Here is an 11362-nt window from a genome sequence, read left to right as displayed (position 1 = left end):
ACCAACCTGAAAGGCATCAAGCAGGGGAATCATTGAGTGATGATTCAGATACAGACGTTGAGAGTGATCACTCCGATGATTCCTCTGCAAGTGGGCACTGAGTGTTGTTCCTATTTTCCTCTTCACATTGTTCATTTTCTTTTTTTCTTTTAAAACAGAAAAGGGTGAGATGTCGCCCTGGTTTTTTGAGATTTTCTAAGCCTTCTGATGTTGACATTCTTGTAGTGAACTTTCTCACACACTTTCTGTAAATAACTCATTGTTTTTCATTCCTTTATGGAGGAGGAGAGAGTTGATGGACTGTTGGTTTGACCTGTGTCATTGCAGAGGTGTTACTGTCACCTTCCAATCCACTGTCACTTTTGTAAAACTATAAATATTGGAGTCAGAGAATAAAACTTCCCTTTTTTCCTTCACCTTGAGAGAGGTGGTGTGCTTGTGTTCTTTTGTGTCCGTCAGCGACAGTTTTCCTTATTAGTGTGGAGTAAATACAAGAGTAATAAAATAGACAATTAAACTGGCCACTTTGGAGGATATGCTCATGCTTTCACGTGTCAGTCCTGCACCTCATGCTCCCAAGGCTGGTTATTCATCATAAAATATTTTAACAAAAAAACCTCAGCTCTCATGTTACATCTGAATAAAATTGCACAAGATCATCAAGAATTCTGCTGTCAGGAACAAGACAAGAGCCTGCCAACACTCACGTGCAGCTGTCCTGGATTGCTGCAGCCCTGTGTGAAAAGCTGCTGCAGACAGAGTGTTTGGAGTTGGTTTGGGCCTTTATGAAAGATCTGTGGAGCAGTGTGCAGGGCTCTCCTGGCAGGAAACTGTTTGTCCAAGCCCAGGGACACGGTGACGGCAGGAGCGGAGCGGCCCCGCTCCCAGCCCGAGAGTCTGTGAGCTGAGCCACACCGGGGAGAAAAGACAGCAAGGGGCTCCAGCCCAGCCACTTCACCTGCCCTGCCCACTCCATGGAGCTCTGCCATGGGAGAAAGCCGACGCCAGACGAGCCCCCAAGCTTCCATCAGCTGCTGAAACTGCTCCGTGACAGCTCCTGTTCTTCCGAGAGAGACCCCTGTGCCTTCTTGTAACACGTGTCATGGGGGGATTCTGTTCGTTAATAAACTGTTGGGGGTTTTCCACTTTCATCTATTAGTAATAATTTCCTATTGCTGGAAAGGGAGTGTAGGAACACTTTAGAGGAGACGACTTATTGCACAATATCCTGTTTGAAGCTGTCTCAAACTGTGTGAGACAGAGGGCTTCACACAGGAGCATCCCCAAGGCTGCTGAGGGGAAGGCACAGAGGAAGACAAACCCAGTATTTCTGAGGGAACTCCTTGACACCAAACCAACCTGAGGTGTCAAACAGCAGACCTGATGTTTTGAGACATGGGCCAAAGGGGAAACCTTTCAGTGTGTTTGGTCCAGGCTGGGTTATGCTCTGGGCAAAGGTGTGTCAGTGTGTTGGATAATACTCTTTTCTTGACCTAGAGATTGGGCAACTGAGAGGTGTTTTAAAAACTTTTATTCCATTTTCAGTCTCATGAGAAGGGTAAGACAATACAGATGTTATAATTCACGCCATCACAATCAGAAGCCAACTACTTCCTAATTATAATACATTATAAGCGTTTCTTGCTCTATCAGCCTTTTTGCCATGCCATGTTGTAGATGCCTTAAAGCCAATTATTTAAAACTACCCCTCGTGGGTCCCACTACAATGCATCTTTCATAGCTCTGTTTTTCCAAAGTCTTATTTGCAAGGCCATCTTTAGAAACTTTTATCTAGCTCCATTTCTCTCTCAACAATATCTGTCCTATTCCATGGAAATTTTTAAGTTAGCATTTCTTGTCTCAAGATTTATATACAGATTTGTACTGTGTGGGCCTTCTATTAGGCTCTAAAAACTTTCTACATATCCATTTCCCACATCAGTGCACTTGGCTCCTTCTCTCCTCATTGTGCCTGGCAAGCACAGGAGCCCAGAGCTCCTGCAGAACCCATCACAGCACTCATTGGGAGCAAACTTGTGTCCAGTCCTCACCTGGAGCTGTGGTGCCCAGCATTCCACCACACTGGAATGAGGAACTGTTCCTGCTCTTTCAGAAGGAGCTAAGGAGCTTTGGCTTTCAGATCAATTGTCTGCAGGCTCCTGCAGTGCCTGGTGCTGCTCCCTTGCCAGAGGCCCCCCAGGCCAGGGGGGCACATCTGGGCTGCTGTGTCTGCCTCTGGGGCTCCCTGTTCTGAGCAGTGAGGAGGAGCTGCAGAGGCTCTGCAGGACTGACAGGATGGGCTTTGGGGCTGGCAGGAGAAGCTGAGGGACCTGGGCTGCTGGAGCTTCTGAAGAGGAGGCCCAGGGCTCATCCTGCAACTGCTCCAAGGGTGGTTTCAGAGAATCCCAGAATCAGCAAGGGTGGAACAGGCCATGGAGATCATCAAGTCCACCCTGTGCCCTGACACCGCCTTGTTTCCCCTGAGCCTCCTCTCCTCCAGGAAAAACAACCTCAGCTCCCTCAGCCACTCCTTACAGCTCTTGTGCTCCAGACCCCTCCCCAGCCTTGTTGCCCTTCTCTGGACACGCTCCAGCCCCTCCATGTTCTTCCTAAATTGGGGGCCCCAGAACCACAAACAGCACTCGAGGTGCTGCCCAAGCATTGCTGAGCACAGGGGAAGAATCCCTGCCCTGCTCCTGCTGGCCACACCATTCCTGATCCAGGACAGGAGCCATTGGCCTTCTTGGCCACCTGGGCACACTGCTGGCTCATGTCCAGCCTGCTGTCCATCAGTCCCTGCAGGTCCCTTTCTGCCTGGCTGCTGTCCAGCCACTCTGGCACCTTGTTGAGGGAGGCAGGCAGGGAGGGAATGGGTCCAGATCCAATCCTTCCTGAAATGTGGTGTTTGCTGGCACTGCCAGTTCCCAGATTTTGATATTTCCCAATTCTGGCACAGCCCAAGTGCAGCAATTTGCTGGCAAAGAAAGTCAAAAACCAAGCAAAGACCTGGAACCTACAGCAACCCGATCTCGGGTTAGCTGACACTGCCAGTACCCAGATCGGGAATTTTTCAGATGCCTGCACAGCCTAATTCCAGCAGTTTGCTGGCACAGAAAATTAGCATCTGGCAATTTCTCAGTGCCAGCAAAACCTACATGCAGCAATTTTCTGGCAAAGAAAGCCAGAACCCAGCAGCTTCCCAGTGGTGCCACCAGCACCACCCAGGTCTGGGGTTTGCTGCGCAAGTTCCCAGATCTGGAAATTTCCCAGTGCTGGCACAGCCCAAGTCCAGCAATTTGCTGGCACAGAAAGCCAAAATCTGGCAATTTCCTGATGCCAATACAGGTGCCCAGACCTGGTGTTTGCTGCCACTGCCAGTGCTCAGATCTGGATATTTCCCTGTTCTGGCAGAGCCAAGTCCAGCAATTTTCTGGCAAAGAAAGCCACAACTGGCAATTCCCTGCTACCGTCATTGGCAATGCCAAGATCCGGTGTTTGCTGCCACTGTCAGTGCTCAGATGCAGGAATTTCGTGGTGCCAGCACAGTCCAAGTCTAGTAATTTTCTGGCAAAGAAAGCCAAGACCTTGCAAATACCTGGTACCTACAGCAACCCAACCTTGTGTTTGCTGACAGCACAAGTGTCCAGATCCAGAATTTTTCAGGGTCCTGCACAGCATAATTCCAGCAATATGCTAGCACTGAAAGTTCACATTTGGCAATTTCCTGGTGCTGGCACATTCCCCACCCAGATCTGGTGTGTGCTGGCACTGCCAGTGCCCACATCTGGCAATTTCCCTGTTCCGGCACCGCCCATGTCCAGCAATTTGCTGGCAAAGAAAGCTAAAACCTGCCAATTTCCTCTCGCCAGCACTGCCCAATCTGGAGTTTGCTGGCAGCAGGATCCCAAGAAAGAAGGAAGGAAAGAAGGAAAGAAAAGAGGAAGGCATCCAGATCCAGTCCTTCCTGGAGCCTGGAGCCTGAAATGGGCTGTTTGCTGCCACTGCCAGTGCCCAGATCTGGAAATTTCCCTATTCTGACACAGCCTAAGTGCAGCAATTTGCTGGCACAGAAATCCAAAACCTGTGGCAGCTTCCTGCTACTGGCTCTGGCACCGCCCCCACATCTTGTGTTTCCTGCACCAGAACCCAGATTTGGAAATTTCTCAGTGCCAGCAGAGCCCAAATCTGGCAGATTTCTGTCTCTGCCAACGACACCACCCAGATCTGATGTTTGCTGGCAGCACCAGCGCCCAGATCTGAAAACTTCCTGGTGCTGGCACAGCCCAAGCCCAGTGATTTGCTGGCACAGAAACTCAAAATTTGGAAATCTGCAGGTTCTGGCACCAGCACCATCCAACTCTGGTGTTTGCTGGGACCGCCAGTGCCCAGATTTGGAAATTTCCCGGTGCCTTCACAGCACAGGTCTAGCAATTTGGTTTTAGCTAGCTTAGGAAGAGAAGTTCCTCAGACTGTGACTTTCCTTTTTCTTGGAACTGTTTAAACCTGCTCTGGACTGCAAACCCAGAAAAACACTGGCAGCAGCTCACACCTGTGGCCCACCGAGCTCTGGGACACTGCATTCCAGCACCAGAGGGACTTAAAAGAGACCGAGTGAGCCAACTACAACCCACAAAAAGGACTTTCTGAATTTGCCATCTCTTCAGCACTGTCAGAGGTTTTATTTACTATTATTCATTTTTCATGCTTGTGAATACTTCACCTGTTACATAAACTGGGGTTTTTTTCACTTTTCTCAAGGGAAGTCTTTTCCTGAAGTAGTAGGGGTAGGGGATGCTTGAACTTGCTTTCTAGATGTACCCCTTTAGGAGATTTCCTCCCAAAATTTGCCCAAATCCAGCACAAACAGTCATCATGAAAATTTCACCAGTGGCACAATTTCCTGGTGGCAAATCTTGTGACAGAAGCTTGACCTTGTTCTCCATGAGAGATTCTTGGGAAGAGCAGACAGGAGAAGATTCCTGGAAAACTGAAACAGCTTTCCAGAAGTGAAATGAAAATGAAAGAAACAATCCAAGGTGTTTTCCTCTATTAATTTCTATGCTCCCCTTTTCCATGTTCCATTCCAGTAATTCCAGATGCACCTCACCTCTAAGATCGGTGACTTAGTGATTTCTAGACACTCTAAAATACCATGAGCCACACACAGTTTTCCTTCCCCTGTTTTTACAGGAAAGCAACAGTGGAGGTGTAAGTGCAGTGCTGGGGTCAGGTAGGATTCCTACACCAAGGGAAGGTGCCCCGACAGTGTTTGACCCTCAGCAAGGACAATGCACAGCAGCAGGGGAGGGGATCGCTGTGCCAGTGTGCGGGAGTCAGGGTTCTGCATCTGGGCTCAAGGCTGCAAAGTTCCCGTGTTTGGGCAGACGGAGGGGCTGTCCCCGGGGCGCGCGGGGCTCGAACGTGGGGCTCGTGGGGCGAGCGGGGAACGGACACGGGGACGAATGGCCCCGGTGCTTCAGTTGCAGTGGCGGCAGCGGCGGCAGCAGCAGCGGCGGCAGCACCAAAACAGATACTTTTGAATAGTCTTCCTCCTTTTCTTTCTCTCTTTCTTTCTCTCTCTCTCCCTTTCCCGCTGTCGGGCGCCCTTTTCTCGGGGTCCCTTGCCCGGCGTCCCTCTCCTCTCCCCGCCTCCCTCTCCCCTGCCGGGCCGGGCCATGCCCCCGGCTCGTCCCCGGCCCCGGGCGGGGCTGCCCCGTGCCCGGCCCCGGCCGTCCCGCCGCGGTCTCGCCTCCGCCCGGCTCTGGCCGTACTGGCGGTGGCGCTGCTGGGCGGGCATCAGTGCCTGGGGCCGGGGCGGCATCGCCGCCCTTCGGCTCCGCCTGGCCCGAGCCCGGCCCCGGCTCCTCCCGGGGTCCGCGGAGGACACACGCGGGGCGGCCGCTCCCGCCGCCTCCGCTGCGGCTTCCCCGGCCCGAGCTCCGCCGCTCGGCAGCGCGGCCGCCGGCCCCGAGCCTCCCGTGCCGCGTTCCGAGGAGCGAACGCCCGGGCATGGCCGGCCCGGGGCGGGTGAGGGGCGCTCGGGGGCCGTTGCTGGCCCCAGGCCGAGCGCTGACAGCCGCGTCCCGCCCGCAGGGAAGGAGCAGGAGGCCCTGCAGGAGCGGTACCGGCTGGGCTCGCTGCTGGGGCGCGGCGGCTTCGGCAGCGTCTTCGCGGCCACGCGGCTCTCGGACGGCGCCCCGGTGAGCGGCGGGGCCGGCGGCGGGCGCCGGAGGAGGAGGAGGGCGGAGGATGGGGCTCGCAGGGCGGGCGGCAAGCTCACCCCGCTGCTGCCCTTGGCTTGCAGGTGGCCATCAAAAGGGTGCCACGGAACCGCGTCCGGCACTGGGGAGAGCTGGTGAGTGAGCGGGGCCAGCGGCAGAAGCCGGGGCTGCCGGCCGGGAATGAGCCGGGGCCCGGCACGGTGGGAGCCGCCAGGACGCCCCGAGGGAGAGCGGGCGTGGGGCCAGCGCAGGGCGCAGAGCATCCCTGGCTGGCTGAGGGCTTCCCGAGCCCCGGCACGGCATCAGCCCCACTGACGGCATCGTGCTCCTCCCGCAGCCCGACGGCACCAGCGCACCCCTGGAGATCGTGCTGCTGGCCAAGGTGTCCACTGGCTTCCCCGGTGTGGTTCAGCTGCTGGAGTGGCTCGAGCTCCCCAGCTTCATCGTGATGGTGCTGGAGCGGCCAGAGCAGTGTCAGGACCTGCAGTGTTTCATTCGGGCACGGCAGTTCCTGCCCGAGGAGGTGGCGCAGGAGCTGTTCCACCACGTGCTGGAGGCCGTGTGGCACTGCACCAGCTGTGGGGTCCTGCACAGGACATCAAACCAGAGAACATCCTGGTTGACCTGGACACCGGCCAGGCCAAACTAATTGACTTTGGCTGTGGCACCTACCTGCAAGACACAGTCTACACTCACTTTGCAGGTGAGCCTACACAGGGCTGTGCTCCCGCTGCTGGCATCTCATGGCCCAACATCTCACAGCCCAAGCTGGCTGTGGCAGCGGGGATTCTCCCTTTTGCTGCCAGTCAGGGCACTGAGTCTTCAGCTGAGTTGCTTTAGAGCGGGGCTGGGTGGGCAGCCATCTTCCAGCCCTGCTGGCAGCCTTTGCCAGCCACTCTGCCTAGGACTGGGGCTGGGCTGGGGCAGCCAGCCCGACCAAAACCCCCGTGGGTGGGGTAGCAGAGAGGGGGGCGGGAACTTGTGCCCCAGCCGGTTTGGTGTGCAGGGGAGAGTAAGAGCTTGGACTGCTTCACTCACCCTGTTTGCCTGGCTTCATAATATTTTGGGACAATGCAGGCAGGGAGCATAAGGGCAGGTTTTTTCCCCAGCATGGAGTGGGTTTTTCCTTTGCATGTCATGGTCGGGCCTAGCCAGGGCTGCCCTCTTCCAACACCAGTGGCTTCTTTTCCAACCCTGTTTGTGCACAAGTCCCAGGTGCTGGCGAGAGGGCAGTGGTCACCCTGTGTGCCACTGGGGCAGCCGCCGCAGGCCCAGGGATGCTGGGGCCAGGCTCTGGGAGCAGCAGCATCCCCCTGCTGAATTCCGTCTGTATTCCATAGGAACACTGTCCTACAGCCCCCTGGAATGGAACGACTTTGGCTGGTACCATGGCGAGGCAGCAACGGTCTGGTCCCTGGGCATCCTGCTGCACCAGATGGTCTGCGGGGAGCACCCTTTCAGGAGGGGCCAGAACCTCAGCTGGGGCCAGCTCCCGCTGCCACATAGGCAAGGTGGATCCTCATCTCTGGGCACGGGGGGAATCCCAGTGCTGGGAGCCAGCAGCGGGCTTGTGGGCATCCCGCTCTGACAGCTGCTGAGGAGGTGGCACATGTCCTGCTCTCCTCCAAAACAGGGAATTGATGGGAAAGTTTAGGCCCAGCTCTGAGCACATCCAGCATGGCCTGGGCTTGGGAATAGTGGGGCAAAGCAGACAGGAGCCTTCTCTGACTGACCATCAGTTTCTGCTTTCTCTCCCCAGAGTGCAAAGATCTGATCAGGTGGTGTTTATCCGTGAACTCCTTGGACAGACCCACACTGGAAGACCTGTTCTGTAATCCTTGGGTGCAGGATATTCCTCTGCCATAGAAGAAGGGAGAGAGCCACAGGCACACTTTGATCCAGGGCCCTGGTAAGTTCCTGCTCCACACATTCCTTGACAGTCAGAAACAAAGGAACCCAGAGCTTTTTGTGCTGCCTGTGTCACTGCACTGGGCTCATGGGATGGGAACACGCAGCCCTTGTGCTGGAGCTGAGCTGCTCTGCCCAGCAATGCTGGCAGCCGCCATCCCAGCTGGTTTTGCTTGTCCTGGTTCCCTGACAGCTGGGGCCCTGGGCAGAGCCCTGAGAGCCTGGTCTGCCCCCAGGGAAGGAGAAGGAGCCCCTGGAGAAGCTGTACCGAGTGGGGATGCTGCTGCTGCTGCTGCTGCTACTGGAGACAGCGAGGGTGACATCAAGGATGACAAGCTCTTCCTCAGCCTGGCCACTGGAGGCTGAAGGTGATGGACTTTGATTCTGGCACCTTCTTCAAAGCCAAACTCCCCAGAAAATTTGCAGATGAGTCCCCACCTGGGGAAATTCTGCCAGGTTTGGGCATGGCCCAGCCTGGCGGGGAACGAAAGGCTCCCCCCTTGCTGGGGCAGATGCAACTCATTCTTCAGTCACTGCCCAGCTGCTTTTGGCAGGGCTGGGAGGATGGGCTGGAGTGGGTAGGAAATGGGAGTGGGCTCCTGGCCCTGCCAACAGCCCCCGGCACCCACCGTGCCCCGGGCTGGGGCTGGGGCAGCCAGCCCGACACAAACCAACCCCCATGGTGGGAGCAGAGGTGGGACTCCAGAACCTGTGCACAGCTGCTTTGCTGTGCAGGCAAGGAAGGGTTTGGGCTGCTCCACTGCCCTTGTTTGCTTTGGGGTCACCATAATTTTGGGGGGCAGTGCATGGGGGAAGAGAGAAAGTGTGGGTTTCCCTCACCCATGGCTGTGTTTTTCCCTGGCATGTAAGGGTTGGGCCTTTCTGAAGACCTTGACAGAGATGGGAGTTTTTACCATTTTTCTTGTTTTCCCTTTTTGCATCTAACCTCTTTTCAAGAATGTATTGTTTGTTTTTCCAGAGAAAGCGTTCGAGGTGGTCCAGTGTGGATGGGGAAGTGCTTGGGAGCAGCTGTGGCGTGGATGGGCCGTGCCCTTGGAGAAGGCTGAGGCCATGGTTTGGGAACAGCTTTTCTTCCAGCCGTGGCTGGCGTGAGTTGGGTCCCTGTGTGCTTGGCAGGGTGGGATCAGAGCTTTTGGGAGATGGCAGCGAGCCCAGGAGCATCCTGCTCTGGGCAGCTGCTGAGGGCTGGATGTGCCGTGGCTGGCTGCAGGCTGGGCACATGTCCTGCCCTCCTGCTCTGCTGCCAAAGGCAGCAGGGATGGGCAGCTCTGGGCACAGCTCTGGGCACAGTCAGCGTGGCCTGGGCACCGCAGGCCTTGGCACAAGGGCACAGGAGCCCTCAGCTGAGGGGCGGTTTCTGCTTTCTCTCCTTGCAGCCGGGCTCTGCGGGTGCTGAGGCTGCTCTGGGCTCTGCCAGGGCTCTGCTGGGCTCAGCCCTGGGCCCAGCTGGGCTGGCTCTGCCCTCACATTGCTCTGACAGCTTTGCATCAGACGAGCCCGTTGCGAGCACAGCGCCTGAGCTTTCTGCTTTGGCAGGTGAGTGAGATCCTGCTGCAGGCCCAGAGATTGCAGCTGGGGACACACATCTATTACAGCGTCCTGTGTGGGTCGCTGCTGGTGAGAGAGAGACGGTGAATCTTGTTTCTAGATCAGAAGGTTGGATTTATTGATCTATGATATATAATACATTATGACTATACTAAATAGAATAAAGAGAGAAGTTTGCAGAGAGCTTGCTAGGCTAAGAATAGAAAAAAGAATCTATAACAAAGTTGTGTCCAGGGACTCTGTCTCTAGCTTGCACTTTGTGATTGGCCCTTAATTATAAACATAGGAACATGAGCCAATCAAGGTGCCCCTGTTGCATACCACAGCAGCTGATAATAATTGTTTATGTTCTCTTCTGAGGCCTCTGCCTTCCAGAAGACACAGAAATCTGAAAGAAAGGATTTCTGTGAAAAAATGTCTGCGACACACATCCAGCTGGCAAGGACCCAAACTCTCCACAGTCCCAGCTGAATGCCTGGATCTGTACAGGGTGTTTTGTCTGTCCCATTCTTCCTTCTTAATTGGCTGGAATTGTGCAATTGCACTTTCTTCCTCCTCTGGAAGTGCCACGAGTGGGCCAAAGCTGGCTAGTGGGCCATGCTCCTGAGGCAGTGCAGTCTGGAGCTGGTGGATGGAGAATTGCCCCTCTGCACTTCCAAACCCAAGCAAAAAGCCGTAAGTGGGACTTTGTGACTCTAAGAAACTCCTGGCAGTTTCAAAGGGAATGTGCAGCTCATTCGCAGGGTGAGAAGGAAGGTCATCTTCTAAAGGATTTGGGGTTTGACAGAGCTTTCATTCCTAGTCCTGCTTGGAGCTGGAAGGGCACAAAGCAATTTCCTCTTGCTTCGACCACAATTTAAAATAACAATATTGGAAACAATCCCCAAAAACTTTTTATAAAGACTGCTGACGTCAGTAAGATGGATCCATGCCATCAGCACCTTTACAAAATAAATAACTGAGTTCTGTTTCAAAAGATCAGTTACCTCTTAATTCAAAGTTAGAGAAGATTTTTCACTGCATACTTGGGTTTTGTTTTTATCTTTCACATTTTATATATTTTTTTATTACTTTTTCTTTTCTTTTTTTTTTTTTTCCTTTCAATAGAAAACATGTCCTAACAAAGGAATGTCCTTTGCTCCTGGTTCCCGTGTGGAGCAGCTCCCTTCCTGCTGGCTGAGCTGCTCAGGCAGAGCCCAGCAGCTCCTGGCCCTGCAGGGCTGAGGCTTTTCCCTGTTGCTGGGCACAGACTGATGGAGCAGCACTGCTGAACACAGGCACACAGAGGCACCAGGAGCAGCTGCCTTTGGCCACCTGAGGCTCCAATGCCCAAACTCTGAGCAGCCAGGGCTGGAAGAGACTGGCAGGATCTGATCCCTGACTCTGGACAGACAGGGCTGCACAAATGACCCCACAGCAGCAGCAGCAGCAGCAGCAGCAGCAGCACATGGAGCTGACTTTGAGCACAGCCCCTGCCCCTCTTCCCTCCCGTGTGCAGCGGTGTCACAGCAGCCTGAGGCACCTGGGAGCCCCCAGTGCCAGCAGGGACTGGAGATGGCAGCCCTGGGCTCCTGGCGGCTGTGCAGGGAACGCAGCTGGGCACTCCCTGTGCATGGGGAGCTTCCAGATGGAAAAGGCTGCTGTGCCCAGGCAGCTCCAAGGGC

At 54.9% G+C, this 11362-nt stretch overlaps 1 protein-coding gene across 1 annotated transcript; it reads left to right on the top strand.

Moving 5' to 3' along the window:
- Positions 1 to 5666: 5666 nt before the first annotated feature.
- Positions 5667 to 8087, top strand: LOC131559493 (serine/threonine-protein kinase pim-1-like; the record flags this gene model as incomplete). The annotated part of the gene is given in 6 exon segments (XM_058807857.1): positions 5667 to 6200; positions 6305 to 6355; positions 6559 to 6811; positions 6814 to 6924; positions 7562 to 7732; positions 7981 to 8087. Coding segments are annotated over 6 exon segments (1227 nt in total), but the record flags the coding sequence as incomplete, so codon positions are not given.
- Positions 8088 to 11362: the final 3275 nt, after the last annotated feature.

The sequence above is a fragment of the Ammospiza caudacuta genome, chromosome 6 (assembly GCF_027887145.1).
Source record: "Ammospiza caudacuta isolate bAmmCau1 chromosome 6, bAmmCau1.pri, whole genome shotgun sequence".
Classification (NCBI taxonomy): domain Eukaryota; kingdom Metazoa; phylum Chordata; class Aves; order Passeriformes; family Passerellidae; genus Ammospiza; species Ammospiza caudacuta.
This window is presented reverse-complemented; position numbering and strand designations above follow the sequence as displayed.